Source organism: Schistocerca piceifrons, chromosome 3 (assembly GCF_021461385.2).
Source record: "Schistocerca piceifrons isolate TAMUIC-IGC-003096 chromosome 3, iqSchPice1.1, whole genome shotgun sequence".
NCBI classification, from domain to species: Eukaryota; Metazoa; Arthropoda; class Insecta; order Orthoptera; family Acrididae; genus Schistocerca; species Schistocerca piceifrons.
In genome coordinates, this window is record NC_060140.1 from 218,559,623 (window position 1) to 218,586,055 (window position 26,433).

Sequence of the window (26,433 nt, forward strand, 5' to 3'; positions counted from 1 at the left end):
AAGATAATTAGTGATTTGAGAGAAAATGGAATATTTCACTAGCAGCTGCTGCTAACTATGTAAATGAAGTACCGTGAAGTTCAGCTCTTCAAGACCTAGCCGTTTCGGGATAAAAAGTTGCATTGTTGTGTCATCTAACTGTCAAAATGGATTCCTTCAAATCAAGTCCTAAATCCAGGGCAGTATGAGATTAGGAGACGGCAGAAAAGCAAACAGGGAGTCAAAAAGATCATGATTTCTGAACAAAACACGAAAATGCAAAACTGGAAAAAGCAGTGTCAAACTTTTGGCCGGCATAAGTGGCCGCGCGGTTCTAGGCGCTACAGTCTGGAACAGCGCGACCGCTACGGTGGCAGGTTCGAATCCTGCCTCGGGCATGGATGTGTGTGATCTCCTTAGGTTAGTTAGGTTTCAGTAGTTCTAAGTTCTAGGGGACTGATGACCTCAGAAGTTAAGTCCCGTAGTGCTCAGAGGCATTTGAACCATCTGTCATACTTTCGTGAAACGATTTGTCTAAAAGTAAGAAATAAAACAAATTAGACAACCATTTGACGTGCCCGTCGAAAGCTCGAAAGATTGAGTGCTTAAAGTTCAGTGTTGAACTTAGAATGGACTAGAAGACATTTGTCTGGTGTATTATATAGACCACATGCTGTTTGCTGTTGTATGCGTTTGACGTGTTTATCTGTTATTGTTGCCCAAAGGTGTGTCAAAAATTTTTTCATAGAGATTCTTTCGAATATCAGGTAAGGAAATGGGCGTTATCAATCTGCATTCCATTTTCTGTGCATAATTTCGAGAAGCATTCAAAAGGCACGTCAAATGTTGCTGTAACATCTTTTATTTCTTACTTTCAGACTAAAAATTTGACTATTTTCTTTTCCCAAATATTTTGTATTCCTTACGTTTTATGATACATAATGCGAGAGGTCATTCTTACACCCAATATAGGGGCAAATAATGGTACCGTTTTATATTGAGAACTTTTTGTATAAAATGTTCAACATTGGAAACTATTTTCTCTATCAACAATGAATCATCGCTCAATTCTGACTGTTCTAGTCTATACGAAAAAGATGTTTGAATATATTATATATTTGTCAGTTCCGTATCTTCACGTTAACAAAGCTGTTAATTTTTCATTTTGAAATGAATGTTTTGCACAGCAGAGAGTCTTTAATTCTTTACATTTGCCTCCATTTGCCTAGTGATGAAATAATTTCGTGTTTTTGCGAAAAACGCCTTAGTAATTTATAGTTTCGATACCAATTAACTATTACCAAAAACCAAGATTTTCTACTATAGAATGGTCATAATGCCTAATAGAATATGAAATATTGTGTAGCACTTACTAGTAAGTAAAGTACCATTTGGACCTACTTTGATTTCATGACTTTCATAGGAGTGGTGCAATGGTGGAAAAGACTTATAAGATACCACAACTGAAGGAAATTCTACATGAATGACATTCCCTTATTAATTGTGTGAGTGGTTATCATCTTCACTGTCACTAAATATTCCATCAAATAGATTTACTTACTTTACTTCTTGCAATCATGCCCAGAGGACCATGCAACAGCATACTTGAGGCTCTCCATTTGCTTCTGTCTTTTGTTACTTGTATCCTGTTCTTTAACAATGTTGGCAGCAGCAAGTCTTGTTTTACCTCATCCATCCCTCTCTTCCTCAGTCTTCCCACTGTTCTGCTGTCTGATGGGATCCAGTCCATTGCAGTTTTGGGCCATGTCATTTCTCTCATTTACGCTATATGGTCCTGACCTATGGAGTCTTTTCGTTTTTGTCACTCCAACTATGTTAAGCTCTTTGTATTGTTCATCTAGTTTTGAATTGTGTATTGTGATGCCTTCTCCATTTCCCAGTAAAAGGGGTTCAGACTGGTCCACGCATTAGACCTAACCTCTCTGATTATTTCCATATTGAAACTGGTATCAGTGACCATGGGCCTGTAAGTACATGGACACTAACTGTGGTTCCACCAACAGCTTTTACACATGACCACAATTTCTGTGTTTTGTGAGAGATCTTTCGGTGATATTCTGCTATGACAGCAAGACTACACACATTTATTTCCTGACAAGTAAATGTGTTGCATTCTCTATCTATAGCCCCATGCTTTATTTTACACCTATTATGCAATGGTCTCTTTCATTAAAAATTCATCTAGAGTGAGTGTATGCCTTGGAGGGTCCTTCCCATCACAAGCTGTGGTCAGTTTTTCATCTAATTTTAGCTATAGTTCCTTACTGAGCTAAAACACTGTTGCCTTGACACAAGAACTGAAAGTGAGGGCAGCAAAGCAAAAATGCTGAAGTCTGCATTCAAATGTATCTTTACAAGTCCATGAGTATTGCCCCAATTTAATGCTCATGCCATCGCACAGGTGGGTGAAACACACATTAGTGTCAAAGGCTTAGAGAAAAAGCTGAAATTGTTAAAAGTGGACAAAGGTTCATGGCCTGATGGAATACTGATATTCTATACTGAATTTGTAGTTCTTTTAACCATAATATACCATAGATTCCAACAAAAAACCGTGCTATGTGGTCAGAAAAAAAGCAGAAGTCATACCCATCTACAAAAATGGCAGCAGAAATGATCAGCCAAACTACCATGGAATATCCCTGACATCCACTTGTTGTTGAACCTTAAACATATGCTGATATCTCAGATGTAATGGCTGTCTTGAACAGAATTCCACCTCCCCTCTGCCCCATGCCAACTAGCATGACTTCTGAAAATATTGGTCATGAGAAGCCCAACATGCTCTTTTCTCGTGTGACATATTGAAAGCCATGAATCGAGGGCAATCAAGTAGGGTAGGTGCAGCATATCTTGATTTTCAAAAAGCATTTGATTTAGCATCAGAAATACTTATTATCAAGAGTCCGACAGTATGGGGTATCAAGTAAAATTTGTGACTGGATTGAGGACGTGTTGAAAGAGAGACTCAGCATGTTATCTTGAATAGCAAGTCACCAACAAAATAGTAGTAACTTCAGGTATGCCCTAGACAAGTGTGTGAGGACCCTCACTGTTCATGTTGTAATTTAATGACCTAGCAAACCATATTAATAGTAACTCAGACTTCTTGTAGATGAAGCAGTGTAGTGCTGTCTAAAAAATGTTGCACAATTGTTCAGTCAGATCTTGATAAGATTTCAAAGTGATACAAAGATTGGGAACATGCTTGAAATGTAAGATTTTGCACTTCGGACAGTGAAAAAAATAAAAAATAAAAAAAAGAGAGGGAGAGAGAGAGAGAGAGAGAGAGAGAGAGAGAGAGAGAGAGAGAGAGAGAGAGAGCCATAATATTGTATGACTATAAAATCAATGAGTCACAGTTGCTATTAATCAACTTGCACAAAACCAAGGTACATCATAATTTGTGGGGATATTAGGGATATGAAGTGGAATAATCAAGTAGCTCAGTCGTAAGTAAAGCAGGTGACAGAATTCAGTTTATTGGGGAAATACTAGGGAAATACAATCAGTCTACAAAGCAGATTGCTTACAAAACACTTAGGTTACCCATCCTAGAATATTATTCAAGTGTGTGTGACCCATACCAAAGAGAACTAGCAGGGGATATTGAATCTACAAAACTGAATACAGCACATCGTCACAGATTTGTTTGACGCAAGGGAGAACACATCCAGGTTCTGGAAGAACTGATCTGGCAAACACTTGTAGTTAGACACAAATTATACCATGAAAGTCTACTTAATAAGTTTCAGGAACTAATATTAAATGATTAATGTAGGAATGTACTGCAGTCACCTACATAGTGATCCAACAGGGGTGGCAAAGTCAATATGTAACTAAGTACAGCATGCAAAGAGATGTTTGTACAATCCTTCTTCCCACAGGAATAAACCTTAATAACTGGTACAATGGGAAGAGCGAGCTACCGTGTGCTCAACAGAATAAGAATGTGTGTACAGATTTTATGGGGACATAGATGTACAAAATGCAATTTAAAGGACCAATAAATTCACAAATGCAAGGCAAATAATTTATAATCAAATTTGGAACAGGTTTACAATGAACAGACAAGGACTGCCATTTGGTGTATGAAAAGAAGTGTCGGCATTAACTTCAGGAAATGGTGCAGCATATGGAATGTGTTCGATACTGTTGAGGATAGTGGCTTGGATCACTGTCAAAATTTGGTATTTGGTATATAACAATGACTTCTAGCTCATCTGAAAAGCAAAATGTGGCTACCAGCATTCACACTAAACTGGGCCTTGCCAGTTAAGAGAACAGTCATCCATTGATATGTAGTCCACTGCAATTGTTAATATGACCTTTGCAAGCACTTTTTTCAGTGATAAACTGTGTCTGGCATTTAAGTTATTTGTCCCATTGAATTACCTATGTGAAGCCTCCTGCACACAGCACTGGTGATATCACCATAATTAGGTGTACCATAATTAGAATTAGGTTGTGGCTCTATTCATTTGAATGCACATCATCATAAATATTGATCATTAACAAGAATCATACAGAGAACATGGTTGCTCTTGGCTGATGTTTCTGTATCCTAACAAGCAGTTAAAAATAGTAACCCCAGTTTAGGAACAATAAACAGGAGTGCATTTAACTTCCTGCTAGCATACATCTTAGTTTGACCTGCCTCTAATGTGACAATAGCCATCCATTGTAGTTTTGTCATTGATGCGTTGATCTTCAAGTCATTATATATATATATCAATATCCATAGTTTGTAGATCCATAAAATGTACATGGCAAAGGGAATTTGATATAGTTAGCCATCTCAATGCTTGCCTTCATAGCCAAATGATCAACGTGTCTGATTGGATGCACTCAGCCTCATGATACCAATTTAGTGGCTACTTGAATGAAAAGTAGAGGATCCAAGGTCTGAAAAGTTGAAAACAGTGCTGACCCCATGCCCCTCCATACCACATCCACATAGTGTGAGATGACAGAATGACACACCAGCCAGTCACCATGTGGTCCTCAAGACTTGATTAGCTTTTTTAATCATCTCAATGCTTCTCCCTCAATCTTGGAGTAATAAGTGTTGCCCTAACCACAAGCATGCAATTATCTGCCATATACTAATAATGCAAATAAACTGCATCACCCCTAGTTTGCTTTTCTTACTTTTGTGCTGCACTAATATGATATCAAAATACCCAGATTTTATGTCAGTTAATTTTTGTTTTTACCAAGCAAGGTGGCGCAGTGGTTAGCACACTGGACTTGCGTTCGGGAGGATGACAGTTCAATCCTGTGTCTGGCCATTCTGGTTTAGATTTTCCGTGATTTCCCTAAACCGCCTCAGGCAAATGCCGGGTTGGTATCTTTGAAAGGGCACGGCCGACTTCCTTCCCTATCCTTCCCTAATCTGATGAGACCAGTGACCTCGCAGTTTGGTCTCTTCCCCCAAATCAACGCAACCAACCAATTTTTGTTTTTCTATGTTCCTTTTGGTTTTGTGACTTTTCTCTGATTTATGGAAACCAGTTTACATTTTAGAGCCTCTTTTGTAAATAATGTATTTACTCATATAGTTACCCAGAATTGGAGACTGGAGTGAAGTAAGAACACTGCTTCCTGCAGACACCAAAGTCATTTGCTACATTTTAATAAAATTCCACAGCTGTCACCTTGAATGATTAAAAACGTCTTTTCATGTATACAGGATTAGCTGCTGTCATTCACCATTGTTGACATGTTTATTAATCTACCAAGTTAACATCAAAGCACAGAGAGCATATTTTCATTCTGAGGAAATGAAAGTATTGTGGTAGACAAAAGTCTTACATGCTATAGTTAATATAATGTAAATGGACAGATAAAAAATCCACTCACCAAGTGGCAGCAGGAGAACAAACACACAAAAGGATATAATGTTTACAAGCTTTTGTAGCCAGTGGTTCCTTCTTCTGGCAGAAGAGCTGAAGAGGAAGGAAGAGGGGTGAAGGAAAAGGACTGGAGAGGTTTAAGGAAAGGGGTACAGTTCAGAAAAATCACCCAGAACCCCAGGTCAGGGGAGACTTACAAGATGGGATGAGAAGGAAAGACTGGTTGTTGGGGACTGCACCGTGGGAGATTTGAAAACTTGAAGGCTCTCAGGCTTTCAAATCTTGTACTGTGCAGTTCCCAACAATCAGTCTTTCCTTCTCATCCCGTCCGGTAAGTCTCCCCTGACCTGGGGTTCTGGGTGACTTTTCTGAACTGTACCCCTTTCCCTAAACCTCTCTAGTTCTTTTCCTTCACCCCCCTTCCTTCCCCTTCAACTCTTCTGCCAGAAGAAGAGTCACTGGCTCTGAAAGCTTATAAACGTTAAATCCTTTTGTGTGTGTGTACCCTGCCACTACTTGCTGAGGAGATTTTTTTTATCTATCCATTTACTACTTTCTACAGTGATTGAAAGCATAGATATTAGTGACCCAAGAAGTTTTCAGCCAAGACAATGGCCTTTAAGCTGAATCAGTAATGTAGTGGCTCTAAATGTAGCCATGCAATCTCCACCTCACATTGTAGAATACTGCTTAAACAATTCACATTGACTGTTGCAAGTCACTTCTCCACACTTTCATCTTTAGCTACCCTCAGAGGCACACTCTCATCACAGCAGTTTTGCATTCCTCTTCATTCTGTGACAATTGTTTCCACTGTGTTATATCAGTTTCAAGAACATAGATGGATAGTCCATTGTCCATTTGAAGGCCACCTTTTGAACTCTTTTCATATCCAAGACCATGATCCATCTAAGAGCATGTCTCTTTGAATTCTATACAACATCTAATATTGACCTTTGAGATGACATGCTAACCTCACAGTTTGCCCCAAGTAACTGAGTTATTGGGTATTTCACATTCAGTTATCTTTGACTCTCAAAGGTCTTGTATGATATCACTCATTCAGCACTTCCAAGGTCTATGACATGGATTTGTTGCTTAGTACCTGGCTACCATCACAGCTCTGGCAGGAATGTGTTCATGTTTATGAGCCACATTTCCTGCCCACCAGTGTGTTCTTGCTTCAATTTTTTGGACAATATTAAGCTGCTAAATAATTTCCAAAAGCCATCAGTGTCCTGTGCTGGACCAAATATTTTCTTTGTCATTTTGAGCTAAAACATATTTTCTTGTCATTTGCAAATGCAATACTCAAGGTTTCAGTTACATATAACTCCACAGTTACTATTATCAAACTATATTATTATTTTATTCACGGTTGTTATTTTTCAGCAGCTGTAGTATATATTTCAGAATAAAATTCAGTCATCAGTCGCACAGAGTTTATTTCACTTTACCGGTTTCAACAAATTAATTTTTCATCTTAGAAGCCTTGATGTTAGTGTTTCTGTTTCATACTTTGAAGTTAAGCCCTGGGTGCATATATAATCCATTGCTCTACATACAGATTTATGTTGAGTTCATTTGAGCAGGTATCTCAAGTTCTTTACTGCAGCAAATCTCAAATCCATAACTTGAAATGGATCAGTCTGAGTTTTTCTTCTACGACTATCATCTCTTGTTTCTTTCCAGCATTTGCCTATTTATTTTGTTATTTATTTATTTCACATTTTGGTGTTCAACATTGTAAATACACTGCTGGGAAAAAATTAGTACACCTGGAAGGACATCAGTTTACATCCAATGGTGGCATATGCCATCTGTGGGATAGTAGATGTACTGATAATGGTTTCAGCATCATCTGGCAGCAGATAGCATAATGGCAAGGCTATCAGAACGCCATCAGTGTCTACCCTTTAATAGGGAATGCTCACAGCCAGAAAGCTCAGGGTGGCGCAAATATGTGAAACAAGCAAGCAACCGTGCCACTGTGACACAATTGTGCTTCCAACAGCCCAACTGAGTGAGTTTGAAAGAGATAAAATTGTGGTCTTCTGAGTGACAGGAGATGGTTCTTTTGTAGAATTACCACAAAGTTGGACCTGCTATGTCAGTTTGCAATGATGCTGGTATCAGTGGTCACATGAACATTCTTACACCTGTAGATGAAGTTCTGGACGTCCACACATCCCAGATGCTCACCAGGATCCTGGTATTGTAAGGGCAGCAGTGGCAGATCATATAGCTACCACAGCACCGGTAAAAGAGCTTGTGAGCCCCGATGTGACAACACCAACTGTTGCAAACTTGTTATTAGCACTGGAAATATGGGCATGCATACCTCTAGCCCATCTTCCTCTCATACCACAGCATCAATGTCCATGGCTCGGCTGGTGCCACCAGAGGATCACTTGGAAGATGTGCCATGTGCCATGGTCCTCTGCGATGAAAGCAGAGTCTATCTGCATGCAAATGATGGTCGTGTGTGCGTACAACATGGAACTGGTGAGTACTGAGTTGTAGAGTACATTCTTCCAAGATACACTGGCCCCACCACACGGCTTATGGCCTGGGGTGTGGTAAGCTACAACTCTCATTCTCGTTTGGTATTTCTGGAGGGAAGACTGATCAGTGCTCAATAGTGCAGAATCTCGTTAGGTCAGTTCTTTTGCCATTCTTGCACCAGAAAGGCGATGTGTTGTTCCAACAGTATAATGCTCAATCAAACACTGTCTGTGAAACTTAACGTCCTCAACAAGACATGCAGCAACATCCCTCACCAGCACAATCTCCAGACTTTTTCCAATTGAGCTCATGTGGTATATGATGGGACAAGAAGTGACTCATCAACAAACAACTCTTACAGAACTAAATGAACAGGTGAAGCAGGCGTGGCACAGTGTATCCCAGAACAGTATTAACCATCTGTACAATTGACTGGATGCCAGAGTCAGCACCTACATTGCCGCCCATGGCGGCTACACCACTTACTAATATGGGTGTTTCAGCATGGGTCGATACCTGGTACCTCAGAACTGCTTGTGCTATTGATCTGTAAATGTAATCATTTCATGTACTCCATACCTACTGTTGCACACAAAAGCTTGAATGAACTGGACACCCCTAAAAGTGTGGCTACTATTACAGAAAAATTAATATTGCAGATAATAAATATTAAAGAAAATTAATCTTGTACAGAAAAATAAATATGTTAATTTTTTATGTTAAGTGTTAATGTTTTCTGGCCTTTTTACCTTTAAATTTACCTGCTGTTTTATTTTAAGATTTTTGACCACATAAGCATAGTGCTATCAAAGATGACATTTACTCAGAGATTGTAGCTCCCTCTTGATGTCTAACATCTTTTTCAATATTATATCATCTTTGACAACAATAGTTACTAAAAGTCTAATTATGGCCTTGTAAGCCAAAAACTGGTTAACTAAATGAATTATTACTGTAGAACATCCACAATAGCATCCTTTTCATGTATAATTATGATGTTCTTCTACCAAGAAGTGGTGGAAAAATAAGTTAATGTCATTCCAGAAAATTGTTTAAGAGGGCAATATTTTTAGATAATACTGGTGAGGCTTTGATGTCTGGAAAAAATTTATGTAAGTATGGCAACAAGGCACTAAAGAGAATTTTTTTTATACTTTTATAACACAATGTTTTGAAAGAATCTTGAAGAACTGAGACTAGGCACAAACTTTCTAAGGCTCCTTTAGCTATTCAAATCAGGGCTATAAGAGATTGTTCATATTGGTGAGGTTTAAGAGAAAGAGAGACTGTTAAATATAGAACACATAAGGATTGTAAGCAGAAGAGAGAGACAACATCATGAAGGCATGATCTGCTGTGGTATCAGAGCTTCAATATTGTGTACCTTATTCCTGAAACTGTTTCAGTAACCTTCAGAGGACTTTCACCCCAATCTAATAAGGCAATAGCATGTGAATGTGAAAAGAAGCTGATGTTATGAAAATGAGTTAATACAAAGCACCACTGACTGATCAAATAAATGGCAACAACTGTCTGTTGATCTGACATTTCAGAAGAGGCTTGTGTTGGGTGGGTCACAGCCAAAGGTTTTACTTTTGTATGCTAAACATACTAATTTTGTTACTATATTTTGGACTAAGTAAGATCTTGAGTCTGATAAGAATAAAGAAAACATAACTCTTCTTTATCTCAGATGTGATTGGTAATAATTATTTAACAGAAACTTTATTGCCTGAATTCTGGTCTTTTGTACTTAGCAGGAAGTACAACATTCTGAATGCATTCATCTATAGTTAAAAGCAATCCAGAATGTACTGCTTACACCACTCTTACTCTTACAAGAATGTTTAGGCTAGTCAATTTTTAATATTGTACTGTTCACAAGAAAATTGATTGCATGCTAATAATGAGCTCATTAGCCTTAACATGATGTTAGCTGATGCAATAATGTGTTGATTCATTGTAATGATGATGCCATCACATCACAATGCCAACTAATTTTCATAACAAATAATAGAAAAAAATGAAGGATTAATCAATGTGTTATAATTAAAGTGACAGTTTCCCAGTGAGAAGCAGAATCAGTTTGAGGAAAGCCAGAAAATGTAACGGATATAGACTACTAGAAAATGTAGCAGAGCCATTCATTGTGAAATCTCAAAATTATTGCATCATTCAACACAAAACTGATGTAAGTTGTGTCCCCCTAGTTGAAATCCTGGCTAATTTTAGCTGCCTGGCAGCAGCTTCACAAGATCTTGCTCTGTCAACATACTCTGTACTAGACATTAATCATTATTTATCTGCACTGTGAGAACTACACAGGGCTGATTTGAGTGTTGGGATGAACATGCTTGCAACCATTCACAAAATGAGGTACTAGCTGCCCAGGTACTTCACAGTCTGTTTTCTATAAAACATACACAAGTAGTTTCATCTGGTTATCATAGTTTATAGATATGTGTGTGTGTGTGTGTGTGTGTGTTTTCTCTTTTAATTTAATGGTGTTCCTTCATCCTGAAAATTTAAAGAATGCAAGGATAAATGAAGCTATCAGAATTAAGAATAAAAAATTTCACTTGACTTTATATCTTCATTTGTGCACATCATATGTACTGATTCTTTGAAATTCTCCTTTTTCTTAGAATTATTATTGTGTCTTTATACATTGTCTTAATATTTGACATAATTGTTGAAAGGTGAGTACAATAAGTGCCTCCAACAAGTTTGTTGCTAAGATCAAGTTAGCAGGTTGTTTGTGGTAAATCCATTCACACCTTGTTAGGGTAAATTAAGACAAGACAAAAGGATTATGTCGTTTGGAGAAAAATTCCAATTTGGGACCTCAAAAGGCAATTTAGTTCACAGTTTTGGAACTACACATCTATATCATTTCTAGTGAGGACACTGACATTAACATGTAATGCTGAAGTTACGTCCAAGTAAAAACTTGTATCACACATAACCATGATCATATTATTGTCATCACTATTAAATATGCAAACTTTGTCCATGGATTACTACTTTTCTATGATTTCACATCTATATATAATTTATAAACAAAAATGTAGCTCCAGATAGTGTTTACTCTCTGAAAATAGAGAAATTTTCCCTAATATGGTTAAAAAATAGGTAGTTACTTTTAAAAGTGAAAAATCTTGATTTTTTTTGTGTACCTTGCTTCGGGTCCCACCACGGTGGAGTTTGAATAATCACTGCTTTGGAGCTGCATCCTGGGCTACTACAGTTGAGTGTAATCCAGGTCTCCTTTTATATGTGTGGTGACTTGGATGTATCCGATTAATAGGAGATTAGACCTCCGTACGTAAACAGAGCCAAGATCAGCAGCTATAGAGGACTATCCAATTACCCAGCTGGATAAGCAACTGGATCTATTACTGAAAGCCAGGCATTTATATAGGCCAGTGTACTCCTATCAGTGTAGTGGTTGAGGTAGAAGCAGATTACTGATACAGCAGAACATTAAGCCTGAAGCTTGTGAAGTGCTTGTGCCATGTCAGCTGTGAGAATAATCCTTTGGATGATAGAATTATACAATTCACAATAGCAGTGTTAAATCCTCTTCGCAATGTTAGAGCAATCTGACATCTTTGTTGTAATAATATATATGTACTGTAGAGTTTGCAAACATAAAATGCAAAAAAGGTATTCAGTGGACGAAAGTGATACACAAAATGTGAAAATATACAAAATAACATTTCTTCCCTAATTAGTATAATGTTCTGTAAAAATCTCAGTAATTTGAAGTAGTAGTAGCATGTCACTTGCTGTTATTAACAGGATTATACTGGTTCTCCAAAATAAAAGTTTTTAGGATGTTGGAATTACAGCTAGAATTCAGAAGAGTAGCTCTAACATACTACACCATATTATAAGCACCACTAACACAGATAATTATTTTAGAGATGTGAAAATAGGCCATTATTAAAACTCTTATAAGAAAGACAACATTAAATATGTAAGTAACTGCTATCCAATTTGCTTACGGAATTTTTTTCTCAAAACATTTTAAAAAAGTTGTCTACTCCAGAGTAGAAACAATTTAACATGTGCACTATGAGTTCTAGAAAGGGTTCTCCACTGAGAAGTTAGTTAGTTAGTTAGTTTCATGTTCCATGGGTCATTTTGCACGATAAATCATAATGATGCAGAATGAGTCATTTTACATTTACACCAAAAATTAATTTGCACTTATGGTTACATGCTGAACATTTCTATTGTCTTTTTTTCCACTTATACATTTACTTGCAAAATATTACAAGTCTTAATCAATAAAATGTCACCTGTTGATTTTTTGTGATCTTTGAAAGGAATTTAATTGTGCAGTCCATGATCATCTTTTAAAAAAGCTTAAATTTTATGGAATTAATGGTATTACAAACTATCTTTGAAAGGAATTTAATTGTGCAGTCCATGATCATCTTTTAGAAAAGCTTAAATTTTATGGAATTAATGGTATTACAAACTATTGGTGTGAAATAGGTGCAAGGGAGGAAATGCAAAAAAATGTTAGTAAACAACTGAAAAAGTTATAGGAATCAGAAGAAAATTCAGTGACTAAGGAGAAATCATGAATGGTGCCCCACTGAATTCAATCCAATCATTCATGCATGTGAATGACATCTCACTTGGCATAAATCAACCAGAGTTGATATTTTTCTATGCTGACACAATTTTTAGAATTAATCCTCTTAGAGAAACATTAGAAGAAATTGTTAATAATTTTTTAAAGAAGCACGTAAACAGAAGTCTTCGAATAGGGTGGAAAGCTCCAAACTTTTTGATGTGCATAGTGATGAAAATATGCACAAGCTTTTTAGAAATGAATAAGTTGACTTCTTAACATATTTAGCACATTTGTACTCATTAGCACAAAAGTGAACACAGAGAATAATACAGGATGTCAATTATGAACTGCCTGCCATTACTGGCGATGATGTGATGCAAATGAATAGCAAAATTCTGTATGACTTGCTGAGGTGTCGGAACATCGATGCTGTCGATGACCTCCTGAATGGCTATTTTCAGCTCACCAATGGTTTTGGGGTTATTGCTGTACACGTTGTCTTTAATGTAGCTCCACAAAAAGGAGTCGCATGTGATCAGATCTGGAGAATGTGGCGGTCAATTGAGGCCCATGCCATTGGCCTCTGGGTACTCCAGAGCCAGAATGCCATCCCAAAAGTGCTCCTCCAGGACATCAAACTCTCTCCTGCTTCAATGGGGTCGACCTTCATCTTACATGAATCACATCTTATCAAGATCAGGGCCATTTTGGATAATGGGGATGAACTCATCTCCAAAAAGGTTCACGTACCATTCAGCAGTCACCATGCCATCAAGAAATATTGTGCCAATTATTCCGTGACTGAGCATTGTGCACCACACAGTTCCTCATTGAGGGTGAAGAGACTTCTCAATTGCAAAATGCAGATTCTCAGTCCCCCAAATGTTCCAATTTTGCTTATTGATGAACCCATCCAAATGAAACGGGGCTTCGTTGCTAAATCAAACAATGCATGTGCATGCTAATGCTCATCATGCCCTGCGATCAATGGTGCAGTTTGAACATCCTAATGCAAACCATTCACAAGTTATGGTGATTTTATTTCATATAGTTCAGCAATTGTCAACATGTATGTGGTGTTTACTTACGGTCATCTTGTAATCATATCTTCAAAGAAGTCGGCATTAAAATCACAAGGTTCAGGTTTGTATACACTAATGAAATTCAGTGTAAATAATCCACCACATTTTTTTTAAATGTCCATGACTACAACACTAGAGGAAAAGATGACCTTCAGTAGTAAAGCTGTCAGTGGTGAAGAACAATGTACTGTATGTAGTCACAAATTACCCAGTAATATACATGTATGAGAGATGGGAAAGCAGATTTTAAGTATGCACTGAATTCCATTCTCCAGAAGATAATATACTCTATAGTCAAAATGTCAATTAAAATTACGATAATGTATATTATACAAGACAATCATTTTCACTGTGGACCCTGAGTTTGTCACCACTTTAATTCGAATTGGTCCATAATTATACATAGTATTCTAACTATTTGTTCTCATGGCTTAAATTTATGTGTGATTGCACTCTTTGAGTCTTTTTAAAGTGCTTCATTAGTTTATATAACAACAAAAAAATCAATTTTTGATCTTATAATGTAGCTGGATGGATAAAAAAATCCACCCATCAAGTTGTGGCAGAACATGTACATAAAAAAGGCTACAATTATGCAAAACTAATCCCTGACAGCACAAAGGATATCAAACAACTAGTTAATAGGCTAGAGTCTCATTTGTTATTTGAATTAACCAGACAAAGTGCTCCACCAACTAAGAATGGCCATGCACCACCACCCACCAATTGAGAACGAGCTATCAATCTGTCAATCCTTCTGGTTTCACATGACATCCTTCATGCTTTCAGCATTTATTTTGGCATAATTATAAACATTTTTTATGAGTGTGTTCTGCTGCTTGGTCATTAGTTTATATGTTTTATCATGCATTCTGTTTAATTCATATTCTATATTGTTCATATGAGTAGCCCAGCTGCAAAAGCGGCTAAGCCAGTTTTAAAAGATTTTTGGGAAAAGTCGAAAAACATAGCCTTGCTCTCACAGCAACTTTACAATGGTGACTAATGTCTGAAAAAAATGAAAAAAAACTGTAGAAACCAAATAATAAATGTCTCTATAATCTTACATTAACCCATTATTAGTATTTTTATGTAAAAATTTGCACTTAGCCCGTTTTGCAACTGAATGGGCCAGTTAGCTGCTTCTGCAACTGCATCGGCGACCATGATAGGATACAGTTGGTTGCAAAACTGGCCGAAAAATTAAGTATAGTGTTTATCTGGCTATGTCAGTAAGAATGATGAACTACAGTAGTATACTAAAATAATGAGAAAGGAAGAAAATTAAATGAACAAAGTGCTGAAATACTGTTTCATTTTAAATATTTAAGAAGATTGAAACCTTTACATAAAAAAACTAAACATGAACTACTACAAACAATTTTAATATTACTCAGATTTAATCACTGAACCCAATCTTAACACTTGTCATGAAAGTGAGAAATCTTTGGAAACAAATCTTGGGAAAATGAAATATTACAAAGAAACAATTACAAGGTAAAATGAGGTATACAGTGTGTAAGCTATGTTTAGGGAATTGTCATCATCTAAGACCTCAAAATCAAGTCCTTCATCCTCACCGTTTTGACATTCATCTGTTTCCATGATCTTCTGCTGCTCAAAAACATCAGTGTAGAATTTTAACTTTTCCTCCTTGGGTCATGTCTCTCCCCATTGTAGTTCTAAGAGCCACTTGATGTCCATAATTTTAGCTTTTTTCAGTGGGACACCTTTTGAAATCCCCTCAGGGAGAGTTTCTTTCATGATATGTTTGCCTCTTTGAAGAATATATTTTGGCTCTCCTCTTTCAAAATTGAAGAATGCTTCTCCTTGCACAAGACATAATTTTCTGTCTGCTGTCTTTGTGATGATAATTCTCTTTGACTTTTGAAACTGGAAGTGCCATGATCCAGGATCTTTGATGATGTCAGTGGTGATCTTCTTCCAGTCTCTCACTTTGCAGTCATCTGACCCCAAATGCATCACTGTGGCAAATTTTTCCATTATGCTGACGTATACTGCAGGGTTTTTGATTATGCTCAATTTTGAAAATTTTCTCTCCATGTTTCCAAAAACTTTATCAGAGGTATAAAAGAATGACTGACAATTGAGAACCACACTTCAATGCTCTCTACGTGTATTGGAGCAGCGTACAGGAACCAGTACATCAACATCCCAATCATTGTTGTATTCTTGTTTTGCCCACTGCATCCATCCAAAAAGAGATGTAGTTTGGTGACACCATGCAAATTGGTGTTAAGCAGTTGATGATGAAAAGGTGAAGCAATCTGATTTGACCACTTTGCAATTTCATTCTCCAGCCAAACATACGAGGTCACATTGTCTGTCATCTGGCCGCTCGAAGAGGAATCTCGGCAAACCTTTAAATTATATAAGTGTCTGGAATAATAAGCCACCTGCTCTGGGACTCTGGGAAGGACTAAATTTTTCTGGCAGTCATAACTTAAAATTAGTTGACCTTCGATGTCTTCCTTCAGTCTATCATAAAAAACATTGCTCCGAACTTTGTGAGCTGTAAGCTGTTGTTCCAAATTTTTCTTTTCCAATGGCTGATTTTCCAAGGAAATCATGCTTTGTAGGGACGAGCATGTAGAGCACATGTCAATATCAGGTGCTCCGAAGCCAATATTAAAATTATTGCGGAATGTTGTCCGGTAGTAGTCATACTTCATGTCCAGATCAGGATGTTTGTCACAGAACATTACCCACATTATTTTTACATTTAATTCAATGGGCAAATATTGGTGACACAGCATTTTTCCTCTAGAATAGTGACTTTTCATCAGCTTGAATTGTTCAGTGTGTCTGACAACTGCATTTTTCCTGTCTTCATACAACTTCATTCTTCTGTCACTTCCTCTTCTTTCAGCAGTTGCAGGTGAGGAATCGTTCATTATACTCTGACAAATTTTGTTGAGTCTCATTTTTTTGATCTGCAAAATCTCCATGAAGGTCGCTCTGCAAATCCTGATGTTTATAGAAACTCTTTCACCTTTTTTGGGGAGCACAAACTTCATATATAATTGCTTTCTTGATACTTTGTCTCCTGTAAGCTTAGATGTTCAAGGAGATGACACAGTGACATGCTGTCAAATGTAGTTGCTCTGCCATTCTCGATTATTTTGTTTGTAAAATTTTTGATGGATCTGTCTTACTTCCCACATAGTGAGTTCTTTACATTTCAGCTTTCCAGGAGGATGTTTACAGTTTGGAATCCGTTGAAACTCTTTTGGTTGGTACCTACAGATAATAGTTTTATGTCAATGCAATCAGAAGTTCAGTGTTTCTATTTTCAAGTACGTTGAATTTACAAGACATGCGTTCCAGAAAAGGTTAGGTAATGTTGCTAGGTCATTAATTCCAACCACATTAAACCTATAATGAATATTTGAATATTACTGCAAACAGTGGTCTTCCTTACCTCTTCCTTTTCTCAATGTTTTGTTTCCATTGCTGTACATTCAGTCTTCTCGTCCAAGAAGTAGAGTTTCTCGTAGCATCTTCCCACTCACCATTAATCCTAATCTCAGCTCTATTGTCATTGGGTTCATCGAAATGTAATCCAATAGTAGAAATTTCTTCTTCATTATCCTTGTCCATTTCAAACTGTCCTACAATAAAACTGCCTACAAAGTCATTTTAAAATACACGGTGGAACGAGTGTACTGGTAGGTCTTTTTATCCTATAACAATGCCTTCTTGCACTTTCCTTCCTACAACATAGCAATAGAAGCAAAAACATATGAGAACCTACACAGTATTGATAACCCAAACATTTTAGTCACATGTTGCTGAAAATCGGAAGTTTTAAAAAGTGTTACGTGTGACAAGACGATATGTCCAGTTCTGCAGCCGTACCCTTTGTTGGCGACCATTATTCCATTAAGACTCTGCCTCTATTGCAACTGAATAGGATTGGCCGCTTTTGCAACCTTATGCGATTTTTTCACCTCATTCTAAAAGACTTAGAACCATTTTTGAAGCCTGATCGATGCATTATTACATAGAGTGTGAAAACCTGTACAAGAAATTGCCTATAACTTAATTTCCGATTTTTGGTCACATAGCCACTTTTGCAACTGGGCTACTCATATAATGGTCCCAACTCTTTAATTACATTCCTAGTTTCTCTCTCTTGAGTATTAAGTTTTATCTTCCTCTGTGTTTGTTATGAGTATGGCAAATTTGTCATTCCAAATTGACAGTCCTTTATACATTTCCCTTTTGTACTGTGAGATTAAAACTTTTATGATTACATTCTTTAATTTTTTCTGCTCAGTTTCAACATCAAGTACTGTTGCTCTGTGTTCTGTTTTCGTATCTGATCACTGACAGTATAATCTTTGTGTACCAGGCTGTCACAGGTGGTGTATCTTGACAGTCTGTGGAAAATAGTCACTGCACACCTCCCTTTTAAAGGAAAATTTATTTAAGTTATTACTGTAAAGTGGTCGGAGGAAATGTCATAACTTCTGTACATCTTAGAGTCTTGAAGTATGGAACTTTATTACTGTTATTAGGTAATCTGTAATGTACTTATGAAGCGCACAATTTTACATTTCTGAACATCCAAAGCGACCTGTCAGTCTCTGTGCCACTTTGAAATCTTCTCAAGTTGTAACTGGATATTTGTGGTATTTAGGCAGTACTTTATTTTACAAAACTGGATCACCAGCAAAAAGTCTATCAGGCCATTAATATACAATGTGAATAGAAAATATATGATTATGCTGCCCTGAGATATGTATGAAGTTATTTCTACAACTGTTCATTCTCCATACAAGGAAACATCCTGCATCCTCGCTACCAAGAAATCATCACTCCAGTCATTTGATATGCCATATGATCATACTTATGTTATGGGACAGAGTCAAATGCTTTTTGGAAGTCAAGCAATACTGCATATGAGATGCCATGTCTCCGCAATATCCTTTCTTTCAGGAGTGCTAGGTCTGCAAGGTTCGCAGGAGAGCTTCTGTAAAGTTTGGAAGGTAGGAGACGAGGTACTGGCAGAAGTAAAGCTGTGAGTACCGGGCATGAGTCGTGCTTCGGTAGCTGAGTTGGTAGAGCACTTGCCCGCGAAAGGCAAAGGTCCCGACTTCGAGTCTCGGTCGGGCACACAGTTTTAATCTGCCAGCAAGTTTCACAATACTGCATATATCTGACTACTGATCTATAGCCTCCAGGATGTCTTGTGAGAAAATGGAGAGTTGGGTTTCACATAAATGATGTTCACAGAACCCATGCAGTTTGTCATGGAAGAGGGTATTATGTTTGAAACACCTAATTATGTTTAAGCTCAGAATATGTTCCAGTATTCTGCAACAGACGGGTGTCAAAGATATTGGACAATAGTTTTGTGGATCACTCCTGCTACTCTTGCTTGTAGACAGATGTGAACGGTGCTTTTTTTCTAACCAGTGATCGCAGTTACCTTGTTCCAAAGATTAAGATATTATATTATATTTAAGACAGGAATTAACTCAGCTGCAAAATTTGTATAGATTCTGGGAGGGATTCCATCTGGCTCTTGCTCCTTGTTCTATTTTAATCGTTTCATATATTTACGAATGCCACTGACAGTTATACCTATATCACTCATTTTTGCAGTGATGTATGTGGTGTCACCGCCAGACACCACACTTGCTAGGTGGTAGCCTTTAAATCGGCTGCGGTCCGTTAGTATACGTCGGACCCGCGTGTCGCCACTGTCAGTGATTGCAGACCGAGCGCCGCCACACGGCAGGTCTAGAGAGACGTCCTAGCACTCGCCCCAGCTGTACAGCCGACTTTGCTAGCGATGGTTCACTGACAAATTACGCTCTCATTTGCCGAGACGATAGTTAGCATAGCCTTCAGCTACGTCATTTGCTACGACCTAGCAAGGCGCCATTATGATTTGCTATTTATCTTGTGATGCATGTACCGTCAGACCGATGTACACCAATTATGGATTAAAGTTAAGTATTCCAAAAGCCACGTACCTTTTTTTACTAGTCTCACCTCCTTTAACTGATCCAGACCTCACGCCAGCCTGCGTGAGCTTAAACGCGTGCCTTTCGGCTTCACCTCATAGTGGCTTGGCTGTCTTGCCAAGTCACAACAATTGACGATGAGGATTTTGCATATTGATATTGCCCGATTTACTTGTGTCATGGTTTCGCCACAATCTCCAGATGTACTGTCCGAATTTTATCGCTTACAGAATCAGCAGACGCAGGCCTTATTGGATGCCCTTGGACAGCTCGTCCAGGGTCAACGTGCAATGCAAAATGATGCGGCAGCCGCCGCTCCACCGCTACCGCAGCCACAACACGCTGTTGCACCACCTTTTCGTCCCTTTGATGCTGCACTGGAAAGCTGGACGGAGTAGTCACGCCAATTTGGATTCCATCTCGCCGCCTACAGAATTCAAGGTAATGAGCGGCAGCCTCTTCTCCTTTCCGCCGTAGGCGTCCAGACGTACCGTGTGATAGTGAAATTATTTCCCCGATGCGACATAGCAACTCTGTCCTACGACGAAATTTTGTCTGCATTGGATGCATATTTCAAAGAATCAGTCAATGTAGTTGCAAAAAGGTATACCTTCTTTCGTACAAAACGTACAGCCGGTCAGACTAATAGGGAGAGGGTTGCAACTTTGCAAGGCCTTACTAGGGATTGTGCTTTTGTGTGTGAATGTGGACTCCCCTATTCAGATACTATGGTACGTGATGATATTGCACAGAACGTTTCTGATGTTTGTATAAGGCAACAGATTTTGAAACTAGTCAATCCCTCCCTTCAACAAGTGATAGACATATTGGATCAGCAGGACACACTTGACTTTGCGCAGGAATCATTTGAAACTTCACCGGCCGTGTGTCACTTTAACCGGCCCGCCGGGCGCACTGCACGGAACAGTAAACAGCCCTTGCGTCCATCCGCGCAGCTGCCGCCAAGCTCTCAGCCACGTGTGCCGCGCAAGCAGGCAAATGCAGTGCTAAAATCATGCCCGTGGTGTGCTACTAGACATTCGCGTGAGAATTGCCCTTCACGCCAGGCTATTTGCTTTCTCTGTAATAAAAAAAGGACATGTTCAAAGTGTTTGCCAGAAAAAGCTCAGAACGGACACTCACAACCGTTCCAGGCCCTTTGCTTCGCGCCGGAATCGGAATCGAACCCAGAATACTCAGGCTCGTGAACCTTCGCCCATGGACATTCATGTAGTTCATTCCACTCCACCCAGTGCCACTCTCTCTAACAGTGACTGTGTTCATCCCACGAATAGTGTGCGTCGACATCGCCAGAAATCCCGTCAAGTTGCAAGTGATTCTGTACCAGTGTCAGTTCACGTTGCACGAGACAGTCGCTCTTGTCGTCAGCAGGACTATAAACTTTTTGTAGACTTGGACATTAATGGCAACGTGATACCATTCCAGCTCGATACTGGAGCTGCAGTTTTCTTGATCAATCACGACACGTACAAACAGCTGGGCACACCTCCGTTGCGTGCCGCAAATGTTAAGTTAAGTAGTTATTCAGGACAAGCTATCCCTGTGTTAGGACAGTGCAGCCTTCTTGCAACATACAGGGGACAAACAAAACTTGTGTCATTTTACGTCCTTTGTTCTTCTTCTGCAGTGAACTTGTTTGGTTTCGATTTGTTTCAGTTGTTTAACTTGTCTATAGTCAATCAGGTCCTATCAGTGAACCAGACTGTGCCTTCAGCAAGTATTACTCGTCTATGTGAAGAATTTGCAGACATTTTTGCACCGGGCCTTGGTTGCGCTAAGAACTATAAAGCACATTTGGAACTGAAAGTAAACACGCAACCAAAATTTTTCGGAGCACGCAATGTTCCCCACGCATTGCGTGGTGAGGTCGCAAGAACATTACACGATTTGGAATCACATGGTGTGATTGAACGTGTGCAGGCTTCTCTCTGGGCATCACCCTTAGTAATTTCGCAAAAACCTTCCGGAAAATTGAGACTTTTGTGGACTTCAAGGCAACAGTGAATCCACAACTAGTGATTGCAACTTTTCCTTTACCCCGCCCGGAAGATCTTTTTGACAAACTGTGCCCGGGTAAATATTTTTTGAAGTTGGACCTAGCAGATGCGTACTTGCAAATACCGGTGGACGAAAAATCCCAGAGCGTTTTGGTGGTTAACACGCATCTTGGTTTGTATTGATTCAAATGACTGCCATTCGGGTGTGCATCCACCCCTGCATTGTTTCAGCAATATTTACAAACTGTTTGTGCGTCGGTCCCTACTGCAGCAAACTATCTGGACGATATTGTGATCTCCGGAAAGACAGAAGAAGAACATTTAGCCAATCTCAGAACATCATTTCAGGTCTTGCGACAAAATGGTCTTCGCTTGCGGAAGAACAAATGTGTGTTTTTTGCTCGTGACTTACCCTATCTGGGCCATGTACTCAATGCCCAAGGCATACATCCGAGTCCAGAGCACCTCCGTGCCATACAAGACTTGCCTTCGCCGCAGAATTTGAAGCAGGTACAGAGTGTGCTGGGAAAAATTAATTACTATCATCGCTATGTGCGCCATGCCTCTTCCATTTCTGCTCCGCTTCATCGCTTACGCCGTAAAGGTGTTCCATTCGTCTGGACGACGGAATGCGAACGCACCTTTCGCCAGTTGAAATCGGCGTTGCTTTCCAATACTTGCCTTACGCCATTCGATCCCCGGAAGCCCCTTTTGTTGATGGTGGATGCATCGGATTTCGGGATCGGTGCTGTGCTTGCGCACAAAGATGGATCGCACGATCGCCCTATTGCCTTTGCATCCAAATTGCTCTCGTCTGTGCAAAGAAATTATTCACAGATCGAGAAAGAAGCATTGGCTCATCACAGACCACAAACTTTTGACATCGCTTTTCCATCCGACCAAGCCTGTACCTCCACGTACAGCGCAGAAATTCATTCGCGGTCTATTTTCGTCTCACAGTACCGCTACGATATCTTGTATCGGTCCACTGCTAAGCACGGAAACGCCGATGCGTTGTCCCGTTTGCCTGTTGCTGAGGATAGAGCATTCGATTCCTTCGAACTTGCTTGCATGTTCATTGATTCGGAAACCGATGACGTGCTCGAATCGTTTCCGATTGATTTTCGTCGTGTAGCTACAGCCACAGCTGCCGACCCTGTCCTTGCTACCATTCTGCGTTTTGTTGCTACGCAATGGCCCTTGTCAAAGTCATGGATCGAGGATCCGTTGGTTCGCCGATTTTTTGCTCACAAGGAGAGACTTTTTGTATGACGTGGTGTTTTGCTGATGCGTTCTGATAATGATCAGTCCAGGGTCGTGGTCCCACATTCGTTACAGTCCTCTGTCTTACGGCTTTTCCACCACGGACATTGGGTTATAGTGAGAACGAAATAACTTGCTCGTCAGCACTGTACTTGGTTTGGAATCAATGCTGCGATTACGAATATGTACTCTTCTTGTATGGCGTGTGCCGAACAACAATCCACACCACCGCGGAAATTCTTTGCATGGCCGAAAGCCACTACCCCTTGGCAACGCTTACACATCGATTTTGCTGGTCCATTCTGGAATGCTCGATGGTTGGTTGTGGTAGATTCATTCAGTAATTTTCCTTTTGTTGTCCGGATGTCTTCCACGATGTCATCTGCCACGATCCAAGCGTTATCCTCTATCTTTTGCATTGAAGGTCTTCCACAGACTATTCTTTCCGACAATGGTCCACAATTCATGTCCGCAGAATTTCAGTCATTCTGCAAGGCCAATGGTATTCAACATCTGACATCCGTGCCGTTTTCGCCACAGTCAAACGGTGCCGCTGAACGATTGATCAGGACTTTCAAGTCACAGATGTTGAAGTTGAAAGGGTCTCATTCTCGGGAGGACGCGTTATTGCTCTTTTTGTCCTCGTATCGCTCTCAGCCCCGAGATGGTCGCTCGCTGGCTGAGTTGCTCCACGGTCGTCCTCATCGAACCTTGATGTCTTTGCTACATCGCCGCATCAGGTTCCTGTGCAGTGGCAGACACCTGCTTTTACCCCAGGCGACGTTGTCTACTATCGTAACTATCAAGGTTCACGGCGTTGGCTCGCAGGGCGCATTCTTCGCTGCCTCGGCCGCGCTATGTATCTGGTTTTGGGGGCCTCTGGTGAGGTGTGTCGGCATCTCAATCAGCTGCGCCTCTGTCGTCACACGGGTTCTGCCATTCCCCGTCTGCTTTCAGTGATGGTGCCATCCGGTCAGCGCCCTGGGGACCCATCTACTGGCTCGCCTCATCCCCAGGTGTTACCGATGCTGCCTTCCATTTTGCCCCATGGCGACGCGCCGCCACCGACGCCTGTTCTCCTGCCGGCGACGCCCGCAGTGGCTACATCGCTGCAACCGCCGGGCGCCTCCCTGGGTCACGCGCCGCCGATCGCTTCCCGTGACCCGTTGTCCTCCGCCATGGACTTCTTGCCCGCTCCGGACCATAGGACGTCTTCACCCGTCGAGTGCCCCGACCCGACGGAGGTCGACCCTTTGGCCTCTCCTGTCTCTTTACGGGCTCATACACCGCATGTTGGCGTGCACCCTGGCCTAGGTTTTCAGGCGTTTCCTAGCTCCCCTCGGACCGAATGGCAGGGTGCGGGTGGCACAGCCTCGCCTGTTGTTAGGCTCCCCACCTCGTCGCATACGTCAACATGGGGTCCTCCCCACGGCGGGCGGAAGCCTTATAACACAACTGTACGCCGATTTGCAGGGGAGGAATGTGATGTCACCGCCAGACACCATACTTGCTAGGTGGTAGCCTTTAAATCGGCCACGGTCCGTTAGTATACGTCGGACCCGCGTGTCGCCACTGTCAGTGATTGCAGACCAAGCGCCGCCACATGGCAGCTCTAGAGAGACGTCCTAGCACTCGCCCCAGTTGTACAGCCGACTTTGCTAGCAATGGTTCGCTGACAAATTACGCTCTCATTTGCCGAGACGATAGTTAGCATAGCCTTCAGCTACATCATTTGCTACGACCTAGCAAGGCGCCATTATGATTTGCTATTTATCTTGTGATGCATGTACCGTCAGACCGATGTTCACCAATTATGGATTAAAGTTAAGTATTCCAAAAGCCACGTACCTTTTTTTAATAGTCTCACCTCCTTTAACTGTTCCAGACCTCACGCCAGCCTGCGTGAGCTTAAACGCGTGCCTTTCGGCTTCACCTCATAGTGGCTTGGCTGTCTTGCAAAGTCACGACAATGTAAGTATTAAATTAGTGCTCTGCTGATAGATCTGTCTTTGTACAGAACATCTGAAAACAGGTTTCTGCTTTTGCTCTGCTATTCTTAGTTTCAGTTCCTGTGTCATCAATGAGTGTCTGGACACCAACTTTGATACTAGTAACAGCTGTAACATATGACAAGAATGTATTTGGGTTAGAGGGAAGTCTTTCAGTAACTTTCTTTTACAGTAGACATATAAGATTTTACACATTACCCTTTTCACAGCCAAATGCATTTCATTTAGTATCTCTCTAGCTATACATCAGTGCCCTGTTTAACATATATTGTGCAGTAGTTGCTCTTTCTTGTAAGTTTTTCACAGAGACTATATGTCCTGGTGGCTCCCTCCCATCATAAACTGTTCTAATAGTTGAGTTGAGTCATCAGTAGTCATATAAACAAGACTGGGAATGTTGCTAGCTTTCGAACAAATCCTTCTTCGGAGCAATAGAGTAAATATATATAGCTACACACTCATACAATCGAGGTATATCAACAACACCTGTCGGCAGCTGAGGGTTTCAATTAATTATAATTTGTTCTGATAGCTACTACATATCTATACAGTATTTGGTAAACTATTATTTTAACTTGAGCCTCAGTTCCCTACATGTCACTGCCCAGAACTAAATGCTTCACATTTTTCATTGAGATGTGACATTACTGCATTTTTATGTAGTTTACTGACAATGTATTTTTTTCTGCTCGTTTTATTTTCCCATGATTACTGATACCCGTTTCAATGTGGACATCCTCAAAGAATTCTAGCCTATTTGGTGCCATGACTTATTATACCAATCACTTTATAAGACTGTTAAGTTTGTCAGTTGGTTGTTGAATGATTCAGGTCTCCTCCAAAGATAACGGTATGTTTGGAGAACATATGTATTAGCCAGCCGAGATTATCTCTGAAGTTTTTCATTACATTTGGGCGTTACTCTGTCAGCCAACAAAAGGTTACAGTTACAGGTTTATGCCCGTCGTTGATACTAAGTCTTGCCTAAATGATCTTGCTTGCAGATTCATTTTCTGTCTTAGTGGATTTAACCTCTTGTGAGATGGGTCTGTGTCAGTCCCAATAACATTAAATGTGAGTTTGACAAAAATCAACCACGAAAACATAAGCTCGAGTG

The 26,433-nt window shown here is 39.9% G+C and overlaps 1 protein-coding gene across 1 annotated transcript in view; it reads right to left on the reverse strand.

Moving 5' to 3' along the window:
- The window catches only part of LOC124789086 (opsin, ultraviolet-sensitive), a 71,001-nt gene extending 59,268 nt beyond the window's left edge, over positions 1-11,733 (reverse strand). Inside the window, exon 1 of the mRNA XM_047256377.1 lies at positions 11,537-11,733. Within this exon, the coding sequence (XP_047112333.1) occupies positions 11,537-11,592 (56 nt within the window). The 5' untranslated portion in view covers positions 11,593-11,733. The remainder of the gene's footprint in view (positions 1-11,536) is intronic.
- Positions 11,734-26,433: the final 14,700 nt, after the last annotated feature.